Below are 13,885 nucleotides of genomic sequence, written 5' to 3'. Positions count from 1 at the left end.
ATTCATGGATTTACAATCGCCTTGCTGTTTCTACTTTAGTTCAATACAATTCATGGATGGACACGCCCTTTGCTGTTTCTGTTCTCCTGATACTAAATCTTAACAATTGTCGATTTTTACACGATTTCGTTTAATACACCATTATGCACAGCGAATACACCATACCATTACACCATAATACACAGCGAATGGTGTGTCCATGAATGGACACACCATTCGCTGTTTCTGCTCTCCTGATAATAGATTTTAAAAATTGTTGATTTTTACACTATTTCGTTCAATACAATTCATAGATGGATACACCCTTTGCTGTTTCTGCTCTCCTGATACCAAATCTTAAAAATGGACACACCCTTTGCTGTTTCTGCTCTCCTGGTACTAATACTTAAAAATTGTCGATTTTTCATGATTTCGTTTAATACAATTCATGGATGGACACACCCTTTACTGTTTCTGCTCTCCTGATACCAAATCTTAAAAATTGTCGATTTGTAACACTACTTAATTAAATACAATTCATGGATTTACAATCTCTTTGCTGTTTCTGCTTTCCTGATACCAAATCTTAAAAATTGTCGATTTTTACATTATTTCGTTAAATACAGTTCATGGATGGACACCCTTTGCTGTTTCTGCTCTCCTGATACTAAATCTTAAAAATTGTCGATTTGTACACTATTTCATTAAATACAATTCATGGATTTACAATCGCCTTGCTGTTCCTGCTTTAGTTCAATACAATTCATGGATGAACACACCCTTTGCTGTTTCTGTTCTCCTGATACTAATCTTAAAAATTGTTGATTTTTACACTATTTCGTTAAATAGAATTCATGGAAGGACACACCCTTTGCTGTTTCTGTTCTCCTGATACTAAATCTTAACAATTGTCGATTTTTACACGATTTCGTTTAATACACCATTATGCACAGCGAATACACCATACCATTACACCATAATACACAGCGAATGGTGTGTCCATGAATGGACACACCATGAATGGACACACCATTCGCTGTTTCTGCTCTCCTGATAATAGATTTTAAAAATTGTTGATTTTTACACTATTTCGTTCAATACAATTCATAGATGGACACACCCTTTGCTGTTTCTGCTCTCCTGATACTAAATCTTAAAAATGGACACACCCTTTGCTGTTTCTGCTCTCCTGCTACTAATACTTAAAAATTGTCGATTTTTACATGATTTCGTTTAATACAATTCATGGATGGACACACCCTTTGCTGTTTCTGCTCTCCTGATACCAAATCTTAAAAATTGTCGATTTGTACACTATTTCATTAAATACAATTCATGGATTTACAATCGCTTTGCTGTTTCTGCTTTAGTTCAATACAATTCATGGATGAACACACCCTTTGCTGTTTCTGTTCTCCTGATACTAATCTTAAAAATTGTCGATTTTTACACTATTTCGTTAAATAGAATTCATGGATGGACACACCCTTTGCTGTTTCTGTTCTCCGGTCGATTTGTACACTATTTCGTTAAATACAATTCATGGATTTACAATCTCTTTGCTGTTTCTGCTTTCTTGATAGTAAATCTTAAAAATTATCGATTATTACACTATTTCGTTCAATATAATTCATGGATGGACACACCATTTGCTGTTTCTGCTCTCTTGGTTTAAAAAATTTCGATTTTTAGAATATGGAAATTCAATGAAATTCAAATGCTCCTTGTCTGATATAAATTAGGGATAAAGTAAGGTTTGAAAGGAAACAGAAATTTCAATACTTAAAAAAATTTATACACTTTAAAATATAATATACAGGGACTATTTATGATATCTATCTACAATATATTATAGGCACATAATATCGCAAATATACAGAATGTAACAGTGTAATAATAATAAAAACAAAACGATAGGGTCTAAAACAATATTAATTAGTATGTTTCGTATTCGTAGCAATAAAGATATTTATATTGGTAAAAATAAATCGTTTCAAAATATGATATATATGCTTTAAATTGATGTAAATCGTACGCTTTTGACTTTGGAGAGATATAAAGCTGTTCTTCTGTCTTACGAAGCTTAATCAGATTAATACGACACAAAGAAACTAAGAAAAATCGTATCACTTACATGCGGAGCGCAGAGAAGTTAGTTGAAGCTGATGTGGCAACTCTGTAATTCAGTGCCTACGGTTTGGTATAAAAAAAGCCATTTTTGGGGAAAATACAAATGTCAGATGTCTCTTAAAGTCAGTTTTAGTACGTCATATAATGTAAAAGTGATATACAGTGCTACCCACATGCCCCCTCCCCTCTCATATCTTTTGAAGGTTTATATTTATTTTAGTGAAATTTGAAGGGGGGAAAACGGACATACGGCTTCTCAAAGAGTCATAACAGGTGACGTAATAATGACAGATGACATTATAGAGCCACTTTAACCAATAATTTTAAATGGTTTTATGGCAAGTGATATCTCATTTGAAAGGTATTAAAAATACCTTTCGATCATACTAATTTTGTTTGAGAATTGAAAAATTGACAAATAACCATAGGTGGCGAAAATACAATTTTAGTATTTATTTAATTTATTCATCCAAATCAGCTTAACACGTTAACGGACAGAACGTCTGTAGACGTCTAATTTCCATTGATAAAATGTGACACAACGTCTATAAACGTTGCATTTTTCCCTATTCTACTTTGCAAAATATATATGTAGTGTCACAACACTTGCTTATACATTTGACGCACTGTTCGTCAACGTGTTAAACCCAAATAAAATTAAAGTTAGTATGATTAAATAGGTATTGTCAATATCTTTCAAGCCAGATATCACTGGCCATAAGATCCCATGTAAAATTATCGGTCAAAGTAGCTCTGTAATGTCATCTGTCACTATTATGTCACCTGTTATGACCATTTGAGAAGCCTACGCCCGTTTATGTCCTCCCTCAAATTTTTTCTATTATATGTACAACCGTTCAAAAGTTGCGTGGGGGGGGGGCTTTTGGCTAGCACTGTAAGTATGTGTTGCAAATCTCTCCAAAGATCTTTTATATATATTTGAATATTTGGCACAAATAAAAGGAATAACTTACATCAATTTACAATAAAAATACCGCACTAACGTTCAACTTTCAAAAGTAAAAGGCTAACGAAAGCTTTTGAAAATCGGTCTTAAAATATCTTTAACAAACAATTGGCATTTGAATAATTGTGTTGTTAATCTCTAATCTCAGGTAATCACAATTAATACTTCTTATAAAAATGATATTTTCTTTTAAAATGTTTTTTACAATAGCTACATAACAAGGATTAGGTGCAAAACGCTACATTCTCAAGTTTTTTGTGGATGTTCTAGGTATGTTAAGATTAGTTGCTTTTAACATTGTTCTACATAAATGATAATTAACATATGTCTTAAATAGGATTCAAAATGAGTCTACAGTCTGCTTCTGAACCAAGAGGAATAATTCAAATTTCCCGCGCTGTAAAGCTTGTTTGTAATTGGTCCAACCTCAGCCAAGTTTACTCCACTGTTATCAAATTTTGACACTAATGACATTTATAAAATTTTGACACTTGGCATTTCATAGGTTAATTAAGTTATATCGGCGATTTTTTGTACTTGCTACGTTATTCCTTTAATTTTTAGATTTTTAGTCTGTTTTATATAAAAAACAGTTGTTTTTAGAACTCTTAGTATAAGATATTTCTATAATATAATATTTCTTGGATTACCGCCAAAGGCCGATATGATCAACCAAAAAAGAAGATGTATTTGGTGATATTTCTAGTGACTTTCTTGGTTGTGAATCTGTCTTTTTAGTTTACTCCTCTTGGTTTAAAAATAAAGCTTAGTTACGTTGATATCAGATCTGTCATTTTGTCGTCTGCATTTTATGTCATTTGTAACTTATCAAGTGTTATCTGTCTTAAATTGTAAATTTAGATAAAACAAACCGTAAATATAAAATCAAAAAGTTGTTTTCAAAATTGCTCTACATCAATATAAGTCATTTCAATAGGATAATATGCTATAAAAGTGCTAAAAGTTGAGAAAAAATTAGATAAAGATGCGAAAAAACATGGGTTGGCTGGTTTAGGCTGTCATTTGTCAAAATTTATAATGGAATGAAGATGGGACATGTCTAGTTACGTCATCAACTGTAATCTATATCGTTTGTCATTTGTCATCGGTTGTTTATTAAGATATATCTTGAGAGGGCGAAGATGGGCCTAACTACCTCTTTGTCTGCTTTTTATCACCTGTATCGGCTATCATGTCACTTATTAAGAAGTGCCTTTTGTTAACTTAAAATGTAAATTTTGAAAAAGAAGCACATATGAATAGTTTTTTTTGAAGTTATACTTGTTTAGGCGCGATTGGGAGTGAATTTTTATTTTTGGGCGCATGCGCACACCGACAGTATGGTATTAGTCGTTATACGGGCTCTGATTGGGTGTTGAAATGATCTGTCAATAATTGTTCAATATGGAGGTTATCGGTAAACAAAAATGTTGTATATATTAGTTTTTATTGTTGTGAGGACAGAAATAAAATCAAATTTATAATTATAGTGACTTTTTAAATAGTTTTGAAAAGCCACAGGTACGTAATTCTAAACGTTTCAGTTGTATTCCAATAAAAAATTATCTTCATACCTATTTGGAAAGTGTAAAAAAATAATGTACTTACCTAGTAGTAGGCATGGCAATGCTTTAATTTACATAATCTGATTACGAACAAACTTTCTACAAATCTTCATCTAATATATCGTTTTCTTACTCTATATTTTGCTCTATTTTAGTTCGACAAAAATCAAACTAATAATTTGATTAAATTCATATTAAATATACAAAATGTCAAAAAGTTTATGGTGTAAACGTTCAGTTTGTGTATATTCCCACATGACGTATACGCGAAGGTGGTGCAGTAGGAAATCGCTTCGACTTTCGTACGGCGGGATAGACGGGAAGTGGGTTCAAGCCCCAATGCAAGTTATTATTTTTTTATTTTTTTTATAGATTTTATGATTGTAAGTTTATTATTATATAATTTTTTCAGAAAATACGTATTTAATTAAAATTTTTGGCAACAATTATTGTTCAGAAATCATTTGTGGCATTTTTCAATGTGTTTGTGTGTGTTTTATTCTTTTATCTTTTAATTTTTGGTATTGCTTTAATAAAAATTTTTGGAAAGTAGTAGAGAAACTGTTCAAAGTATATTGATTTCGTTGAAATCATATAATAGAAGTATAACTTCTTACGTGCGTACAAAGTACACACATTCTTTTTTTTTGTAATTATTCTACATCCTTATAAACTATTCCATGAGGGTAATATACTGTAATAGATCTACATGTTCAGAAAACTGTGGATAAAGATGAAAAAATAAGAATTGATTCATCCATGTTATTATTCTTCAACATTTATCATGAAAAGAACGTTGAGGCGGATCTAATAGTAACATTATCAGATAGATTCTTTATCGTTTGTAATTTGCCATCTTTCATTTATGAACATTCATCTTAAAAATGAGCGAAGTTTAGTTGCGTCAGTAACGGTCATTAATTTGTTATCTGTGTCACTGTTATTTATCATATTGAAATGTAAATGTAGAAAGAAAAAAAGAAATTTCAAAAAGTATCAGTTTTAATCATTGTTGTAAAATCTTTATAGGGCTTTTCATCGATTGTCATTTGTTTCGAGCTTGTGTCAAATGTTGTATACATAATCTGTGTATAATATTAATATATACACGGATTATACAACATATGACAGGAGCTCGAAACAAATAACTGTGAATGAAAAGTCCTATAGGATGATCAATAATGACACTTGAAATATTATTTGCCGACTTCAGAAAAGCATATTATGACAAAAAATCCTAAAAACAAACTATGAAAGTCGAAAAAATATCAATAATATTATTGATATTGCTTGTTTAACCCAAAAAACTTGATCATGTAGACATTTTGCTGTTTTAAATGTAGTTTTTTATAAGAATTTTATCAATATTTTATTTTTTCTAGTTATCTTCATCACATCGTCACTACTTCAGAAATATTTTATTTATAAACCAAATACTTCATACGGAAAATATAAAATTGTTGATTTTTTCTGTCGCCTTTCAAGCAAAATGAACGGGTCTATAGTTGTTAAATAAAAATATTTAGGATTTCAACGACCGTTCATTTAGAAATGGCGTTGGCATTGATGAAAAGTGTTTAAAGTCAAAAAATTTAAGTAAAATCCTTTATAAAAGGTATAAAATTTATTAAAATTCCCTAAAAAGGGCTACATTACATATGCAGAAGGTTTTCGATCTGATTACAGATCATCATCAGTGTTGAACAGCATCCTGTTCCTTTTTAGGGAATTTTAATAAATTATATACCTTTTATAAAGGATTTTACTTAAATTTTTTGTGATATATGGTATACAGCCAGCTACAAGAAAACCTATTTCCTTATGGATTTGTTTAAAATTCGTTACTTTTTCTTTTTCAATCATGTACGCATTTTTAAGTTTTTGTTTGTATTTTTGTAGTGTGTATTGGATTTTTTCATCACCGACCCACTATTTAAATCTGCCAATATTGGTTAGATGTTTCAAAAATTTGTATAAAGTAGATATGAAGACCTGTGGGCCATGTAAAGAAATATATTAACGATATTTTGTAAACATTTTTGGCTAAATAAAACTACAGCAAAGAAGTTTAAGTAGGAGAAAGAATAGAATACAATATACAATCAGATCAAGATGAAGATGATTAACTCTATGGGGAGACCTGCTGCCCATTGTAGTTAGACATTGTCTGCATATTTTAATTTATATGGATGCAAAGAACTGAGTTTCTCAACCGTGATTTCGCGAAAATGAGACAATATTATTTTATTTGAGAGCAAGGACAAACGACAAAGAGAGAGAAAGAAATACAACATGATCAAAAATGAATTAAATAGGTAACAAGACCAGAAAATAGACGAAAGGTTCTATATCCAAACAAGTTGCATTGTAGAGACAAAATAAAAATGAATCGATGAATTTCTTTATATGATTAACGACTTCCATACAACTCTTTTATAGTTTCCGTATGAAGTACCAACTGTCAAAGAAAAAGTAAAACGTGGCATATATTTAACAAAGAGATGAGGTATCTCTATAGATATTTTCTGTACATCACATATTTACTGAATTTTTGTAACACACTCGCTAAAAATCATATTTTTATTTACCATACCAATGAATCAAGTCCAAGGCCTTACAAGAATACGCATCACTAAATAACGCTAAAGTAAAACAACATAGTACCAATATTCAAATGTCATCTGTCAAAATTTGAGCTAAATCGGATCATTAGTTTATTATTTACAGTGGTTTAAGTGACGATGCTACTGCAGTTTCTAAAACAATGAAAACAAATTTTATTTTTATCGTATGTTGATCAAGAATAATTGCTTTGTGTTAAGAAAAATACTGCACAAGTAACGCAATATGCGTTCTTCGGACTCTTCTCTGTCGCAGATTAGATATTGACCAAATATTCTACGTCAGCGTAGAAATTAAAAGAAAATTAGTGCTTGCCATAGTGTTAAAATGGCTTGAGAAGACAGATGACCCCAAAACTACGCAGCAAAATTAAAGTGATCGTCTATAAAACGCGAATAAGACAAGTGCTAACATATGGAGCAGCAACGTGGTAACTTGCACAGAAGAACAAAGAACTGCTTAAAGTTGGAAAGAAATCCTTTGTAAAAGGTATAAAATTTTTTTTTATTAAAAATCCCTTAAAATGGCTACATCACAACAAAACGTTTTCGATTTTTATAAAAAATCATCATCAGTGTTCGATCTAAAAATAAGTATAACCGATTTAATGAATATAAAGTTAGTATTTAAATTTTGACAAAGGTTAGAGCAAGTTGGTTATACTTACAAACTGGATGCTAGCTGAGCCACAAAAGAAAAATATCTGGGTAAAAACCCTTTACATAAAATATAGATGCCTTAAAAGTGCATACTTCAATAAAAAGGCCTGTGATGGTCACATGGCAAACAGGATAATGCCCCAAGGTAAAGTATACAGGTTTCCCAACACGTGGGATCCAAATTGAGTTGATCACATTTCAATGACTTAATGGCAACTGAATGCGAAATGAGTGATGTTTCTGAAAGGTGTCAAAAGACAGATGGACAACGTGACGTGGAATTTACCCTGTATTACGACAGCCAACTAATTGTTAGTAAAATATTTAATGAAAATTTACATAGCAATAACAAACATCAACAAAGTTGTGGCTATAATTACATTTAAGTAAGTACCTTGAATATGTAAGATGAACGTGGATTATGAAATGATTTTTATAATGTAAATAGAGAATTAGCCAGAATCTATGCAGCCACCTATACATAATTCAAAGATTGATGAATGCGGTTCCTATTCAAATTGAAGTAAGTCCAACTGTGCTGTTGAAAATTTAATTTACTATGAATTAAAAGGCGTGTTTGGTTTAATTGTACTAATGGCAGAGTAAATTAGAGAGTCTGTAGTAAATGGAAGTCTGATATTAAAGTAGTGTTGAAATTAAGATAAGTTGTATGAGTCACAGGAGGAAACTGATATGATATAATGATAATATGTGAATTAATTGGTTATAGGTACCTGAGTGTTGATATTGGAAGTGAAGAAGAATATCAATTGAACTAATAACCTGGCAAAAGTATGAGGTCCTTTTATGTAACATAGGGATCTAGGACTAAACATGTTTATGAAATAGAGATTTTTTCTATTTTTTATTTTTTATACCAAGTTATCGAGTTGAATTGAAAAGGTTTAAAACTGGATGGATGTATGAAGGTGTATTGGAAAACAAGCAATAGGTGTAAAATTAGAAGGTAGTGAATAATTTGTGATTTGATATCAGAATTGTTTACTGTAATGAGGTGTGATGAAAAAGGCTGGGCGCCCCAGAAACCAGACCCCACATCCTATGGATAAGAGAGTGGAAGAATTAGTATAAAAACCTTTTATAAATATTTTTCTGAAGTTTAGTAGGACCTATAACGAAAACCTGATCAAATGGCGATAAGTTATGAAATTGGGTGGAAAAGATCAAATAGTGTTAGAGTTGTGACTGGTCGATTTAATAAAAACTGTGGAAAAAGTTAAAGTAGATTATTTTGGAAGACTAGTAGAAGTTAAGGGATAATGAGTTGATGTTAGAAATGTCATCTGTTAAATAAGTAAATATGGAGGAAAAGTTAATATAAATGAAAAAGAGTTTGGAAACAGCAAAGAAGTTTGGAAATTTAGGTTAAGAAAAAAGTTGACGATGTAAAGGATTGAAGTCACGATTGAAAGACACATGGCGGTTAACACAGTTAGGGCTTCTTTGCTTTTCTCTAATTATTTCCAAGTCCTCGTATAGGTCCAGTCTTAAGAAATTCTTTTGAGGTATGTTGTGTATTAGAGAAACATTTTCCGGAATGTTAAGAGTATGACTGTTTTGTTTTAAATGTTGAGAAAAGGTGGAAGTGTTTTCTCTTTTTGTGTGTTCAAGGGAACGAGATGCTAGTGACCTACAAGTTCTTCCTATGTACGTAGCATCACAGTCAGAGCATTGAAGTTTATAAATTGAAGTTTTTAGATCGAACACTGATGATGATTTTTTATAAAAATCGAAAACGTTTTGTTGTGATGTAGCCCTTTTAAGGGATTTTTAATAAAAAAAAATTTTATACCTTTTACAAAGGATTTCTTTCCAATTTTGTGATTGATGGTATACAGCCAAGTACAGGAAAACTTTTTCTTTTCCTTGTGGATTTTGAAACTGCTTAAAGGTTTTGAGCGAAAAATCCTGAGAAGAATATATTGGGGGATAAAAGAGTTGTATAGAAGTTTCGGAGAACCTGACGTTGTAAAATTCATTAAGGTAGCAAGCTTTAGATGGTTAGGGCATGTAATCAGGCGAGAGAAAGGTGCAACAGTCACAGAAGTTTTTCACAGAAGAGGGCCGATGGAAAAAGGAGCCTGAGGAAGATCTAGACTTAGATATCTGGACAACCAAGAGGAATATTTAAAACTTTAAAAAGGGGGTATTTTCGAAATAAATATTATTATTAGTATTATTATTATTAAACCCTGCAGTTGGCTGTATACCTTCAATATAACAACGTGGAATGAAGTAAACACTTCTGTTTTATGTAGGCATATGAATTTATTAAAATTCTTAAAGTTTATCCACAAGGGAATGGAAGTACAAAACGTTTTCGGTCAAACTGACCATCATCAGTGTAAACGTCTAGTGTACAAGTAATTGTAACTAGCCAATTCAATAGGTGTAAGAACCTCTAAATTACATTATTGTTTCATTCTATAATTTTTTATTTATTGTTTCATAATAATGTAATTTAGAGGTTTTTACACCTATTGAAGTGGCTAGTTACAATTACTTGTACACTGGACGTTTACACTGATGATGGTCAGTTTGACCGAAAACGTTTTGTACTTCCACTTCCTTGTGGATAAATTTTAAGAGTTTTAATAAATTCATATGCCTACATACAACAGAAGTGTTTACTTCATTGCACGTTGGAATATTTAAAAATCTATTGGAGTTAGAGCATGGAGAAGAATTGCCGGATACAGGGGTAAATTGAGGATTGTTTTGAAGAAAGCTTTGGATCATAATGAGCTGTGATGTCACTGACGCTGATGAAAATTGTTGTTAGACTAGTTGGGCACCTAATTTTTTGGTTCTGAATATTCCCGTATTCATTAAACCTATTCTGTGGTCCTTTGTAGCAAAGCCTTCAAGGACAAATGTAAGGCATTGAGGATCTTAAGTGAAATAGTACGCTATAATTGTTTGTTGTTGTCAAATTGTCTCATTTAGGATAAATAATCTTGTGTGTCACAAAACATCAGTAAACATCTTTCTTACCAATTAGCGTTATTCAACAGATCTTATATTCTTCAACAACATGACTAATTTCAAAAAACTATGAGTTTAAAATTTAAATTCTGTCATTATATACACTATAAATGTGCTAGTATTTCCATTTCTGAAGGTATTTCGGTAATTTGAACGTTACTACTATTATCTATCTGCGAACTACCGCTGACAGTCACTATCACTGGGCTCTGGTCACTGGTTTGTACGATGGTGACGAGGTTGCCGTCTTTGCTGCCTTCTAGTTCGTTGGAGCTGCCTTTCAGCAGCATCTTGATGGGGTTCAAGTCGTGCTCTGGCTCCATCTTCAATGAGTCTAACGTGATATTGTCTAGGGCTATGTCTTCTTCAGTACTACCTAAAAAATTCAGAAAACGTTATAAGTGTGTTCTTTTGGCATCATTCTCACTGAAAAACTGATATACAAGTATACACAAGCAAAAATGGGAAGACCGCAAATACGCATCAGATTACCGCGGGCGTATGTACCTTAATGTCAGACCTTTACCTTCCATTTTTCTTCAACAAGGACACAATCACACTCCTCTCGCAGACACCGCAAACAGGGTCTTTGAATCTGAACCTGACATACTTTTTTTCGAGGTTGAAGTTGCAAGTTAAACAAAACAGCAGAATATGATTTCATTATCGCTAATGACTTGAAGCAAGCATCTTTCGGTATGTGGAGTGAGAATATTACAGATTTGTAATGAAATCTGGCACACAGGCACCTTGTCTGAAAATTGGAGAAATACCATAATAATATTGTTCTGAAGCTATTTTCTTGTGGCATTTTTATAATCAAGTATATTCAAATGGGAAATAAGCCACAATTTTACCTAAAAATGATTTTATTAACGTTTCGACGCCCAAGTCGGGTGTCGTTGTCAAAATACAAAATAATACTAAATAAACAAAAATGTTGTTGCTTAGTAAAAAATTCTTCATAATTTATTTAATCTGACTCATTTATATCGGCAATTCAGACACGTATTATACATTTTAAAGTAGACGACTTTAAAATGATATTGCCAATATTGATGAGTTGCGTTCCTGGGACGACTTTACTAAAAGATAGTTCATTCGATTACATGAAATCAATCCCAACTCAAGAATATCCGCCACAAAAAATCATAGCATGTGATCTGTCTTTAAAAAGACAACCAAATGCAACGGTGGCACTGAAATTCTCGCGTTAGAGATTCCATAGTAAATCACGAGGGAAAACCAGGAAAAACCTCGTGATACTATCCCGACATCGTAAGTATTTGGGTTTACATTTAGTTTACTCTCAAAACTAATACCAAATTCTGACTTGATATTTTAAATTTTAACATTTAATTAAAATTTAAAATATCAAGTCAGAATTTGGTATTAGTTTTGAGAGTAAACTAAATGTAAACCCAAATACTTATGATGTCGGGATAGTATCACGAGGTTTTTCCTGGTTTTCCCTCGTGATTTACTATGGAATCTCTAACGCGAGAATTTCAGTGCCACCGTTGCATTTGGTTGTCTTTTTAAAGACAGATCACATGCTATGATTTTTTGTGGAGGATATTCTTGAGTTGGGATTGATTTCATGTAATCGAATGAACTATCTTTTAGTAAAGTCGTCCCAGGAACGCAACTCATCAATATTGGCAATATCATTTTAAAGTCGTCTACTTTAAAATGTATAATACGTGTCTGAATTGCCGATATAAATGAGTCAGATTAAATAAATTATGAAGAATTTTTTACTAAGCAACAACATTTTTGTTTATTTAGTATTATTTTGTATTTTGACAACGACACCCGACTTGGGCGTCGAAACGTTAATAAAATCATTTTTAGGTAAAATTGTGGCTTATTTCCCATTTGAATATACTTGACCATAATAATACCTCTACACAAGAAGGATCGAACAAATAATTATAACAACTATAGACTACCAGCTGGCATTCAATGGATTGAATAAAATATGTTCAAAACGTTTTAGGACCTATAAGTCCATCATCAGTGAATTCATATACTTGCTAACTAGCCCCAGAATTAAGCAATGGTTGTAATTATAATTCAATTTACATTATAATGTTGTAAAATTGAAAAGGCTAAACGCTGATGTTAATAGAAACCTCTGGGAACATGGTGAAACCCTAAACGAGAACTTTAACCAACCATCTTGGGCCAACAATGTCTGCCAAGACTTAGCACTATATAAACTATCTGAACTGCTGAAGCTCAATGATGAACCACAAGATGTTAATGACTTTGATGATGATGAATGTTAAATGTTACTTACCTAGAATATTGACTACGTTGACCATCGATCCTCCGTGATTTGACTCCGAAAGGCTCAAAGATTGCTCCCTACTATGAAGTACTGAGTTGGGTTGTAAAGTACCCGGCCTGGTACTCTGAGATCTGTAAGACGGTGGACAACTGTATTCCGATTGTGCGTCTCGCCGACCAGCGGTTGGAGCCCTACAAAAAAGGAGTTTTATTAAAATTTGGGAGAAAATATGCAAAAAAAACTATGGTAAAAAAATGTTCTTTACAATACACATGTTCGAAATTCTCACCAAAAAAGGTATTAAATATGTATTTATCCAAAAAATCATTTTTATCCTTACGGTTTAACTGGAGGTATACCCAGCCGCCAATTTCAGAGAAGTGCACCACCCCTCTCACCTTATAATATCATAACCCTTCCATGCACAATCGTATCAAATTGACTAGTTTTTTTTGGAGAGCCAAGTTCTTGTGTTGCTGTCCACAATCTAACCCTGCATACTCTATCAAATGCCTGTTTAAAATGTATGAAAATCTGATGAAGCTCACGATCAAATATCGAACATTTTCCATTGTCTGTTTTATTGTGAATATCTGCTCAACGGCTCAACAATAGAGCGGCCCCGTCTAAATCCAAATTGACAATCCGCAACGATTTCTTCCGT

The 13,885-nt window shown here is 32.2% G+C and overlaps 1 protein-coding gene across 1 annotated transcript in view; it reads right to left on the bottom strand.

Moving 5' to 3' along the window:
- Nucleotides 1-1,752: 1,752 nt before the first annotated feature.
- Nucleotides 1,753-13,885, bottom strand: part of LOC114339845 (putative uncharacterized protein DDB_G0282133) — a 537,905-nt gene continuing 525,772 nt past the window's right edge. The window contains exons 6-7 of the mRNA XM_028290534.2: nucleotides 13,231-13,412; nucleotides 1,753-11,304 (exon numbers count right to left, since the gene is read on the bottom strand). Coding sequence (XP_028146335.2) covers nucleotides 11,033-11,304; nucleotides 13,231-13,412 — 454 coding nt within the window. The 3' untranslated portion in view covers nucleotides 1,753-11,032. The remainder of the gene's footprint in view (nucleotides 11,305-13,230; nucleotides 13,413-13,885) is intronic.

Source organism: Diabrotica virgifera, chromosome 7, assembly GCF_917563875.1.
Source record: "Diabrotica virgifera virgifera chromosome 7, PGI_DIABVI_V3a".
Classification (NCBI taxonomy): domain Eukaryota; kingdom Metazoa; phylum Arthropoda; class Insecta; order Coleoptera; family Chrysomelidae; genus Diabrotica; species Diabrotica virgifera.
The sequence above is the reverse complement of the archived record's forward strand: the minus strand, read 5'-3'. Positions and strand labels throughout refer to the sequence as shown.